At 41.3% G+C, this 11,929-nt stretch overlaps 1 protein-coding gene across 1 annotated transcript; it reads right to left on the bottom strand.

The window, feature by feature from the left end:
• Positions 1 to 223: 223 nt before the first annotated feature.
• LOC119303618 (serine/arginine-rich splicing factor RS2Z33-like) lies at positions 224 to 6,797 on the bottom strand. Its single transcript, XM_037580753.1, has 7 exons — positions 6,716 to 6,797; positions 5,451 to 5,647; positions 4,465 to 4,504; positions 4,242 to 4,337; positions 1,515 to 1,711; positions 1,363 to 1,428; positions 224 to 735 (listed from the first exon to the last, which is right to left on the bottom strand). Exons 2-7 carry the CDS (start codon positions 5,639 to 5,641, stop codon positions 552 to 554), a joined length of 774 nt encoding a protein of 257 aa, XP_037436650.1. The 5' UTR covers positions 5,642 to 5,647; positions 6,716 to 6,797; the 3' UTR covers positions 224 to 551.
• Positions 6,798 to 11,929: the final 5,132 nt, after the last annotated feature.

The raw sequence follows: 11,929 nt of genomic DNA, 5'->3' as shown, positions 1-11,929 counted from the left end.
GTTAACTACCTATTTTGAACACATGAACTTAATTGGAACACTTGACAGACCATAACCAGCTTGCTGGTCCTGATTCATTTTTTTCACGATGGCTAAAAGGTACTCCCTCCGTCCCATGATGTAAGACGGTTTTTTTTTTTTTACACTACGGGACGGAGGGAGTAGAACAGTACTTTACGACCAAGGGGCAACGATTATTTAGCAAGTGACGTCTGGACAACACTGATCATGCTATCCAAGTCTAGATAACATTGTCGCAACCGCAAAAAGACTTTCAGGTTCAGACAAGGCGGCATAACACACGTCAACATTTGTCAATCATGAAAAATTCATGACCCGGACAGGTTTAGACGAGGAGGCATAACGCGAACCGACGTTCGACAAACATACTAACATAGTCTACCAACATAAGAGTTCGGCCCAAGAGACGATGCAACAAGATTAGTTCAAGTTGAGGGTGGTGCGCAGCGTTCGCCATCACTCCCAGGGGCTAGGGCTCATTCTGTTGGTGGCTGGGCGGCTATCACGGGCGGGACTCAGGCTGTTGCCTCTCACACCGTTATGTGAACCATTGACTTCAGCTTGCTCCCTTGGTGGTGGCTCTTGCCATTTGGTGCTGGGCTGCGGTTCAAACCGGAAGGTGAAGCACTCCTCCTAGGGCTGTAACTAGAGCTTCTTGGTCGCCTTTCCTCATGGCCAACAGCTCGATCATCCCTCCTTGGATAAGGCGATCGGCTGTTAAGAAAATCACAACATTGATGATTAACGATACTGCCAGGAAAGCAACTCAGTAGAGAAGAATGTAAAACAACAGGCACATGTTATACAAAGTTACCGAGAGTGCTCTTTGAACTATGCCACCACAATATTCACTTAATTTCCATACATATCAGTAGCATCCATCAAATTATGGCACTCACATATCAGTAGCATCCATCAAATTATGGTACTCACTTATCACCAGATACCTGCTCTCTACAGGCTCAACAATATTCATTTAATTTCCATACATATCTTCAGCATCCATCAAAATATGGCACAAACTTATCATCAGATACCTGCTCTCTACACTCACTGATCACATATCAACATATAGCAGTGGCAGGCATGAATAATATATATGACTATCAAAGGTAAGAGATTGCTACTACATGGCTGAAAGGTAAACCTATTGCATTTGACCAAATTTATAGTAGGGTAACTCTCATAATAGTACGTTTATTTATTTACAAGATCCAATCATAATGCTAACAAGATATACTAGTATACCCAGATATATTCGTCCTTGGCATAACCACATATAGTTAAGTACTGGACGATTGCACAAACATCAGTCATCATGGCAAAAAAATTGGTTCATACCTGTAACTCCTGCTTAGGCTCCTTTCGCGATGAGGTGGTGGGGAGCGTGAGTAGCTTCTTCCCCGCCTGTATTTGCAAAAGCTAAAAATCAAATGTGCACCAATAAAAGGTAACATCACAAGAAAGCTTCATTAAAGGATGCAAGGAAATACTTGATATTCTTAGGACTGTTCTGGCAGTTTTTTTCTATATGGCCCTTTTCTCCACAGTGATAGCACTTATTTTTCCAGTCGCCAGCATTGCAATCACGAGCCCAGTGCCCATCAATCCCACAGTTAAAGCAGCGGCCAGAACCAGGAGGGGGTCCTCTGCCCAAGTACTCGCGGGAACCTCCTGGGCCACGCGGGATCTAGAAAATCAACACAGGCTTATCAACTGAAGTCGAGGACAGCAACAGTGCAACAAGTAATCAAACATCATTATCCTCCGCAATTAGAAAATCGGGGTCATGTAGCTGCAAAAATGCATATCTATACCTATACCTATTTTTTTTATCTATTTTACTATACCTACTAATAAAAGAAATAGGTATTCTTAGTCCGTCATGCTATTTTATAGAAAACCCCCTGATATTTCTGACATTAAACCCACAGTATATATCAAATGTTTTTTAAAATACTCATATCTTCTAAACCGTAACTCCAAATTTAACATGTTATATATGAAATTTGATTAGAAAAATATATAGAATCTGAATATGATGTTATTTTACCTGTTAACCATTTAAAAAAGTACTATATAGGGTGCAATCTTAGTCAAGAGTGCATTATCCGTCTTTCTTCCGTATCGGTACTGATCCGGATTGTGGATGAACATCTCAGCAAAATTAGGATTGGAGACGAAGTTGAAGAACACTTGCCCGTTTCTTTGTACATATTAAATCTACATGCAAGTCGTGTTTAAATAGAAGACATGTGGAATCTTGAACTTGCGCTTTTGTAGGCAAATACCATCTTTGTTTTGGCTGTAGCTTTAAATACTCAGATTAATATTTTGTAAATTAAGAACGTGTGGTATTCTTTTCTCCCGTTGCAACGCACGGGCCCTTTTGCTAGTTACTAATAAAGGGAATAGGCATTCTTGGTCCGTCATGTGTATTTTGCAGAAAAATCCCTGATGTTTCTAAGTATCAACCCACAGTCCATTAGTAATAAGTCGACAAAAAACAGTTCGGCCTTTTTTCTCGCGCACATGGGCCCACCCGCTTGGGCCTTAGGCTGCCGGTCAGCAAATCCGGCAATGGTTGAAGATACTTGGGATCAAACTCACACCTGCTATCAAGTTTCCTTAGGTCGATCCAACTGACCTAACTCATATTTGTGAAAACAAAAAGAGGTTTCGTATTTACTCCCTCCGTTCCTAAATACAAGTCTTTGGAGAGATTTCACTATGAACCACATACGGAGCAAAATGAGCGAATCTATACTCTAAAATGCATCTAGATACATCCGTATGTGATCCATAGTGAAATCTCTACAAGGACTTATATTTAGGAACGGAGGGAGTATTATATAGTACCACATCGCTCCTTTGTGCACAATGTCACCAATTTATAAATGTCTGCGATTTGAAATCAATTAAGTGCCTCAAGATTACTAAAGAGTGGACCGGTGCATCCCGAATTAATGGGGAGATAGAGACCGTGATTCATGAAGGAATTGCTGGGAAAAAATGATCCGATTAAAACAGCTGATGCAAAATGCCACGCCACTCCTATTGGCCAACTAGAATTAATTAACCGGAGAGAGGGGAGGTCGCTTGGCCAATTAAAATTAATTAATAGGAGAGGGAGAGGGATCCGTGGAACATGCATGAATATAACCCCTTGATTAAATCAAGGAATTAATTCGTGGGAGAGAGGATTCGTGAGACATGCCCCAATTAAATTGGTGATTCGTGGCATGATGAAGAATTCGAACTGGCTATGTGTGATCTGTCACTGAATGGGTTTTTTTTTGCATATTATCTATAGAACATATATAAATTTCACGCAAAAAAATACCACACATACAATACCTAGTCTCAGTTATTTTTGACAAAAAATTGGGGTGTATCCGGTCCAGCTCCATCATGTTGGACGTCAAGGAAACCCTGGTGCAGGAGCTAGAGACAGACACCTGTTTCAACTATGGCCGGGGCTCCGCCCATTTGCGCTCTGACACCATTGAGATAGAGGTCAGCATCATGGATGGCTACGGACAGCTTATCCGCCGCCATGAACCCCATCTTGCTCGCTCTGTCAATCTCATACCTTGTGTCGGGATCTTATTTGCGCTCGCAAAGGTTCCATGTTTTGTGTGGAAATTGGAATTTCATTAACTGGTCACATTATTACAAGTGTTTTGTATAACTTTCCTAATTTTCAAAGGAACATTCGGAAATTCCCTACTGCAGTGTTACGGTGGCTAGCACATTTTTTACTGCGACGAATCTTAACAAGGTTCATCATCCAGTCTCCTTCCATAAGAGCCTTGACTTCCTTCTTTAATTAAAAATTACATTGGTCTTATATATATTACTTAATTATCTGTTGAGCCGTTTAACTACATTGTGATCTGCTTCACGATAATCGGTGTTTGCTCCAGACGATGCATGCATCAAGTTTAAATGAGACTGGGGCCACCCACCGTCGTTGAATAGGTTGATAACTTGGCCACCATTGGTGACGGTAGTGAAGATTAGAATGACAACATGGATGGGCCGCTAGGGGCGTGCAAGCATTTGTTTCTCCCGTTGCAACTCACAGGAACATTTTCTAGTAATAACAGGATTAAACTGTGCGTAGAGGAGAATTTCCAGTCCATCAAAGGCTCATTTGTAGATGGCATCAGGGCGAAGTTTACAGTAGTAAAGAACATTGATAGACAACAAAAACTTACCCCTCTTGCAAACTCAACAATGATGCGGCTCCCATCAACCTCTTGGCCATCAAGCTCATACCTTGCATCATCTGCATCCCGGGGATCGCTAAACTCCTGCAGCATGATCCAGAAAAATAAAATTAGGGGTGGGCTTAACATGACCAATCTAACAAAGAAGACAATTAGCTGTGCATATTCCCGGAATAGAACATGGAAATCACAGGTGTAAGAGGTTACTTACAACAAAGCCATAATCATACTTCAGCTCCACACATCGTATTCTGTAGAAATGGTTGACAAAAACAGGAACACCATCAAGATGGTATGAAAAATGCATCACCAGCCATCACACAAAGTAAACATCTACTCGTAGAATAGGCAACAGAATATTTCAAAAGAATCGCCAAAATCTTCTGTAACTTTGGAGCAAGTCACCAATTTCCACCAAAGGCACCCTCACAGCATTGACACCAAGGTAATAGCCCCTCAATACCTTCAACAAGATTATTCAAGTCAAAGCTGGAAAGGTTTGTCTGAGATGTGATGGCAAATTGGCAACACCCAGTAGCACTATGTAAATGGTCAAAATCAACAGGTTATGCCACAGCAGAAGGAATCTTAAACTTCCGAAGCTTGCTAGTTGCTAGTCTCTACTAACAGGTAAGACAATAAACGGCTACACAATTACAAGTAAATAGCTAAAATGACACCTCTACCGAAAGTAACCTAGCAGAGCCTATTGATATAGCTGGATTAAAATTACATTATCAGTGATGCAGTACTGGTCTTTTTCTTTTTTTTGAGGAAGATGCAGTAGTGGTCTTCACTCTAGTCCCTAGGCCACATCAATGCCGAGGAACCTAAATTGACCCATACAACAACAAAGCCTTTAGTCCCAAACATGCTAGGGTAGGCTAGAGGTGAAACCCATAAGATCTCGCAACTCTTTTGGGTTTCATCTCCATAAGAGTGGCTGAGTTTTGACATTGGCTCGCCAAGCTTATCACAACCCTCCTCCTTTACCCGGGCTTGGGACCGGGTATGTTGAGACAACATAGGCGGTGTTCTAAATTGACAAATAATCTAGGGAAAATATGCCTTTAACTAAGAAGTATGCACAAATTAGAGCAAGCCAGGTGCAGCAAGTAAATGGTTCCCAAATTGCACACAAACAATTGTTAAATCAAGTGGTGCACAAAAGGCGTAAACCAGATCCAATTTCCTCACCTCCCATATCTGCCGAAAAGGTACTCAACATCCTTGGTCCGGGTGTGCGTAGAAAGATGGCCCACGTACAACTTGGTGTTGCCACCATATCGGTCATACCGATCATAACGGTCATTATAGCGATCAAAACGGTCGTCATAACGATCATAACGGTCATCGTAGCGATCGTAACGGTCATCATAGCGAGGCATCTTGAACTGCAAGAAAATTGATCGCATCAAGACATGCAGCCAAAATATTGTAGAACAAAGACATGTAAGCATGCAAATGCACCTATAAACATTTGGTGAATATATCTAGTGATTAACACGTAAGGCGCTTCCATAATATTTCAATACAAACGGCAAGGGAGTCACATTGAAATAAACAATTTCCTATATATCAGGAGGAGGCGGAACATAATTGATAACACAAAAAGTACAATGATACTAGAATGTGCTCTCGTGCTTTGCAACAGCATATTATTAACTCACTGTCAAAAGTTTCTCACGTGGAACAATAGAAGATTGAGCACACATCTCTTTGGGAAAAAAGGGGATCCAAGTATGCACCAAGACCGGCGTATAGCAGATTAATAGGGGCATGCCTAAATATGCAAATGCACCTAAGTTTTCATTACATGCTGCACCATCATTACCTGTATACATTATTCTATCCATTCAGAAATTAAGACGCTTCTATGCAATTTCTATACAGGCGGCAGCGGAATTGCGTCAAAATAAGATAGATTTGCCCTCTATAGGTGAAAGGGGGCTGGAATTGAAAGGAGAACACAGAATTAATTCCTGTTGAAGATCAAATTATGCTTCCCAACAGCATTATCAATAGTTGAAATTTGGTTTGAGATGAACACTGAGAGCACCACCAATCAAACATCACCAAAGCCGTAGTACGCTAAACCCTAGCAAGCGCGAATCTTCCTCAAACCTATCAAAAGTCTACCAAATGAAAAGGTGGAAGGGCCCCTCTCTAGAATCTTCTAGCGAAGAACAACCTCTTCATCGTTTCGACCATGCATGATCGCGGCAAACCCAAGAACAAGAAAACGCAGCCGAAGGACGCATAGCTCGCGAACAGAATCAAGCCGACCGCACGGCACGGGAGAAGAGGACACGAGATCCGAGAAACGAGCCGCGCGCGCGCGCTCGCGCGGCAATGCGCACGCCCGACGAGATTACGCACTCACAGAGCGGCCGAGGAAACGAACGGGGAATCTCGCGGAAGAGATAACCGAGTCAGAATTACGGTGGCATCCACCTACTTACCCCGCGACGCGAGTGGCGGCGGCAGCGGCTGCGTGGCGAGAACCCTAGCCCGGCGAGGCGCCGACAGCGGAGACGGGGACGGCCACGGAGAGAGAGAGCAATCGGCGGCGGTCGGGGAGCAGTTTATATGTTGGCTGTCTGGGCTTGGATGAGGCCTGTCCGTGGTCCGTGGTCCAGTTGTTGTGGGTTACGGGCCTACAGGGTCACGGGAGAGTGATATGGCCACGAACTTTTCTCGCCGCTAAAAAAGACGAACTTTTCAAAAAAAAAAAATATCACCTTTAGCAAAACTTTCAAACTTGATCTCATAAAAAATAGAAAAGTTAAATAAATCTATATAAAACCTAATGGCAATTTGAAGAGAAAGTTTATCTAGCGTCCATCAGATATTTGGGATCTGTGAGCGAACGCCCTCCCCATTGTTGCACGGATCTCAGGACGGACGCCACTTTAAAGTTTGAAAGTGGTTCGCCATAAGATAAAAGCCAGTGAATGTTCTACTTTTTAAAACACCCTAGGGTACTACACTAGCTAGTATGGGATACCTGGGTTCGAATCCCATACCCTCCATTTCTGCCTGCTTCTGTTCACCATGATGGAATCTCTTTTTACATGGCAACTTTTTGTAGAAAAATTTGACATGGCGGTTTATAAAATTTTAAAATATGTCACACGGCAATTTAGACATTTTTTCACAAGTCGGGTTTGTTTTTTACATGGCATTTTTTATTATTAAGAGATGGCATTTCTATTATTTAAGAGATGACATTTTTATTATTAAGAGATGACATTTTTATTATTATTAAGAGATGGCATTTTTATTATTATTAGTTTTATTATTAAGATATGGCATTTTTTATTATTATGAGAGATGGCATTTTTATCATTGCATTTTTCTAATTGTTTTAGTATCTAGATAAAACATTTTTTCATCTATAGCATGGAGTTTTAAAGTTTAGCATGTCAATTTTATTATTATTATTCTAGATCACACGATCTCTTTTTATCATGCTCATTATAAATTAATAAATTAGAGTAATGGTAGTTTTACAAAGTAGCATGACATTTTTCATAATTTAGACCACGGGCAAATTGTTTTTGTATAAGATGTCATTTTTTTATTGGATACTACTTTTTTTCTAACATAAATCATGGCAAATCCTTTTTTTACGTTTTCTTGTGTAGAAAAAAACTTTGTAAATGGGTCTTGAGGCCTGGAAGCCGAAGGGGATGCTAGGGAGGGCTTTGTGGGTTGGTTCGCTCGATCGGCAGCCTGGGGACGAATCGTAGGTTGGAGTGTCCCTCCCTGGTGATCGTCAGCAAGATATTGGGGTTCATTTTTTTGCAAGTGATAGGAACCGGACTACGGATCCTAACCAAGGTTTCGAATTTTGAAACCACTTAAATTTCGACCACCATCGAAACCATTGAAATTTCTGAAAATTCATAATTTTGAAATATATTTCATACAAATCAACAATTTTTAAATTTGAATAAGTTTGAATTTAAACAATTTAATAAATAGTTATTGTGGCTATAAGTTCACGTAAACGATTGATCTACCCCAAAGGCCAGTTCCTGTCATCTATTATGGTAGACCCAAGTTCGAACATTAGCTATGTCATTTTTTGAAAAAAGTTCATACAACATGCATAAATTGTTAAAATTTGAATTTAAACAATTGAATAAATAGCTATTGTGGCTATAATTTCACATAAATGGCTGATCTATCCCAATGGGCAGTTCTTGACATCTGTTATGGTAGACCCAGGTTTGAATCTTAGCTATGACGTTTCTTTGAAAACTTTCATACAACATGCATAAGGTTGAAACAAAAGCAAAGTAATACAAAATTGGGTTTCAAATCCTAGACTTGAGGAAGCACAGGAATGCGATCATCTCCGATGGTGCGGTGCCGTCTCTGGAGGTAGTGGCCACTAGGATCTTGAACCAAGGTAAAGCGTGGCAGCAAAACCCGCTTGATAAAAAGGGGAATTAGATGAAGTCTTTGCGTTGTTGTTGTACATTTTCCTATAACATCAACGATGGATTGGGTTCTTTACCCACCCTTTTCTATAAAGTATGATACGCATACTCGTGCGTATTTGAGAAAAAAATCCTAGACTTGAGGCATGCTGTTTAGAGAGCCGCCAACCACTAGGCTATGTGAAATAATACGTAGTAATAAGGATTCAACCTTATTTTATCAAAAATGATAAACTTATGGAATCCTTCGACGGACGGGAGCTACGGGGTTGGTTGCCTAAATCTCATTTATTCTATCCCCATAGATTTAGCTATGGAACTCAAATTGTGATAAACCCTAGATCTCCACCTCATCTTCATAAACACTTTCTGTAGAAACTGCCCGTAACTATAGCAAAGTTCTTATTTTATACAAAAAAATAAATACCAATTTTTTTGAAACAAAACACGAATATTTCGCAAACCATCGAAACCATGAAAAAAGATCCTTAATCCTAACTTCCCATCGGACCACTCCTTGCCTCCTACCATATATTATGCCACTTTTCTTCAAAAAAAAACATCTCCAATAGCTTCCTACTCCATCCCATAAAAAACCCAGTCCACCCCTATCGTTTTTATCTCTTGAAAACCCCTGTCCACTCCCATTGTGTGTGAACAACCCAGCACGAGAAGGATTTCTTCCTTTGCGTCCTTCCACGCTACTGCCACTCCGACCCCGACTCCAGCCATTCCTCATCCCATTCGTAGCAGTACACCAAATGACACCCCCACCTCAACTACTTCGACTCCAGCCACCACTTCAGGACCGCGAGGTCGCTTCCCCTCTGTCCTGTGTGTGGCATGGAGCAACACGCCGTGTAGGATGTGCCGCCTCCATCGAATGCAACAGATCATCCCAGCTGGACACGCCCTCTTCCCGCCGTCACCTAAATTCTGCTCTAGGTTGTGACGTCGCCTCCCTTGTTCGGCCCTTCTTCGACGTCCTCGAATGCTCCTCCCATCCTCCCCTAGAGGCGAGGCGTGTCCTGATGCGGCTTGAACTACGTCGGTATTTCCCCAAAGAGGAAGGGATGATGCAGCACAGCTACGGTAGGTATTTCCCTTAGTGATGAGACCAAGGTTATCGAACCAGTAGGAGAACAACGCAACATAATTGAGCGTTGTACGAACTTGTGATGGCAAAGAATAAAAGTGGCATACTGCATAATAAAGGTTGCTATCATAAGGAGCAATATAACGTGACGTTCTTTTGCACTAAGGGGTTGAGCATACAAACAAAAAGCTCATGGCAACCTCTGCTTCCCTTGGCGAAGGGCCTATCTTTTACTTTTTAGTATTTACTTTCATGCAAGGGTCAAAAGTTTTTTTCTCTATTCCTTTTTATTTTTCTCCTTTGGCAAGCATCATGTGGTGAGGAAAGATCTAGGCACATATATCCAGTTGGATATGGGTAACATGAGTTATTTATTGTTGACATCACCCTTGAGGTGAATACGTTGGGAGGCGAAGTTATAAGCCCCTATCTTTCTATGTGTCTGGTTGAAATGTTTTGCTCATGTGTATGCAGTGAGTGTTAGAAATCATAGAAGACTATATGATGGTTGAGTATGTAGAGCTCTTACTTAGACTCTGTTGAATAAGTTGAATTGCAATTGTTTGGTGACTAAGAACATTGGTTGTTGAGTTTCAAGAGAATTCATTATTTGAACCTTAACATGTGAATTGGTTGCTACTTGGTTGTGAGAAGTTTTATAAGAAAGAATTGATGTTATGATGCTAGGAAAAGTGATTGAAATTGTCATTGATCAAACTTGTGCACTTTGCTAGCATTCACACTTCATAAATTCTTTCTTTTATCATTTACCTACTCGAGGACGAGTAGGAACTAAGCTTGGGGATGTTGATACGTCTCCAACGTATCTATAATTTATGAAGTATTCATGCTGTTATATTATCATTCTTGGGTGTTTTACAATCATTTTATAGCAACTTTATATCATTTTTTGGGACTAACCTATTGACCCAGTGCCTAGTGCCAGTTGTTGTTTCTTGCTTGTTTTTTACATCGCAGGAAATCAATATCAAACGGAGTCCAAACACCGCGAAACTTTTTGTGGATTTTTATGGACCAGAAGACCACCAATGGGCCAGAGCAGCACCTGGGGGCCCCCGAGGGGGGCACAACCCACCAGGGCGCACTTGGGCCCCCAGGCGTGCCCCGGTGGGTTGTGCCCACCTCGGTGGCCTCCCGTACCCCCTCTTCGCCCTATGAATTCTCAAATATTCCAAAACCCTTTGGGGTAGCCCTAGATCAGAAGTTTTGCCGCTGCAAGGCCTCCATTTCCACGAGATCCAATATAGACCCCGTTCCGGCACCCTACCGGAGGGGGGAATCATCACCGGTGGCCATCTTCACCATCTCGGCGGCCACCGCGATGAGGGGGCAGTAGTCCACCCTCGGGGCTGAGGGTTTGTACCAGTAGCTATGCGTTTAATCTCTCTCTCGTGTTCTTGAGATGTCATGATCTTGATGTATCGCGGGCTTTGTTAATATAGTCGGGTCATATGGTGGTTTCCCCTCTCTATCTTGTGATGAATTTTGAGTTTTCCCTTTGAGATTTCTTTGTTATCGGATTGAATACTTTTATGGATTTGAGAACACCATATATATATATATATATATATATATATATATATATATATATATATATATATATATATATATATATATATATATATCTCGCAATTGAATACTCGTGGTGACAATGGGGTACCGTATTAATTCACTTGATATATATTTTGGCACTCAACTCGCGGATTCCCAAGGTGACATTGGGTAATCTATGCATAGGGGTTGATGCACGTTCTTGTCTTTGTTTCTCCGGTAGAAATCTTGGGGCACTCTTTGAAGTTCTTTGTGATGGATTGAGTATTATGAATCTGAATTTGCTTTGATGTTATTTTAGTATGAACTCTAGGATAGATCGAACGGAAAGAATAGCTTTGTGTTATTTTAGTACGAACTCTTGAATAGATCAAATGGAAAGAATAGCTTTGAGGTGGTTTCGTACCCTACAAACAATTTCTTCTTATGTTCTCCGCTAGATAAGAACTTCGGAGTGATTCTTCATTGCACGTTGAGGGGTGGTTATGTGATCCAATTATATTAGCACTGTTGAGAGATTGCACTAGCGAAAGTACAGACCCTAGGCCTCATTTTCAAGC

Source organism: Triticum dicoccoides, chromosome 1B (genome assembly GCF_002162155.2).
Source record: "Triticum dicoccoides isolate Atlit2015 ecotype Zavitan chromosome 1B, WEW_v2.0, whole genome shotgun sequence".
Lineage (NCBI taxonomy): Eukaryota > Viridiplantae > Streptophyta > Magnoliopsida > Poales > Poaceae > Triticum > Triticum dicoccoides.
This window is presented reverse-complemented; position numbering and strand designations above follow the sequence as displayed.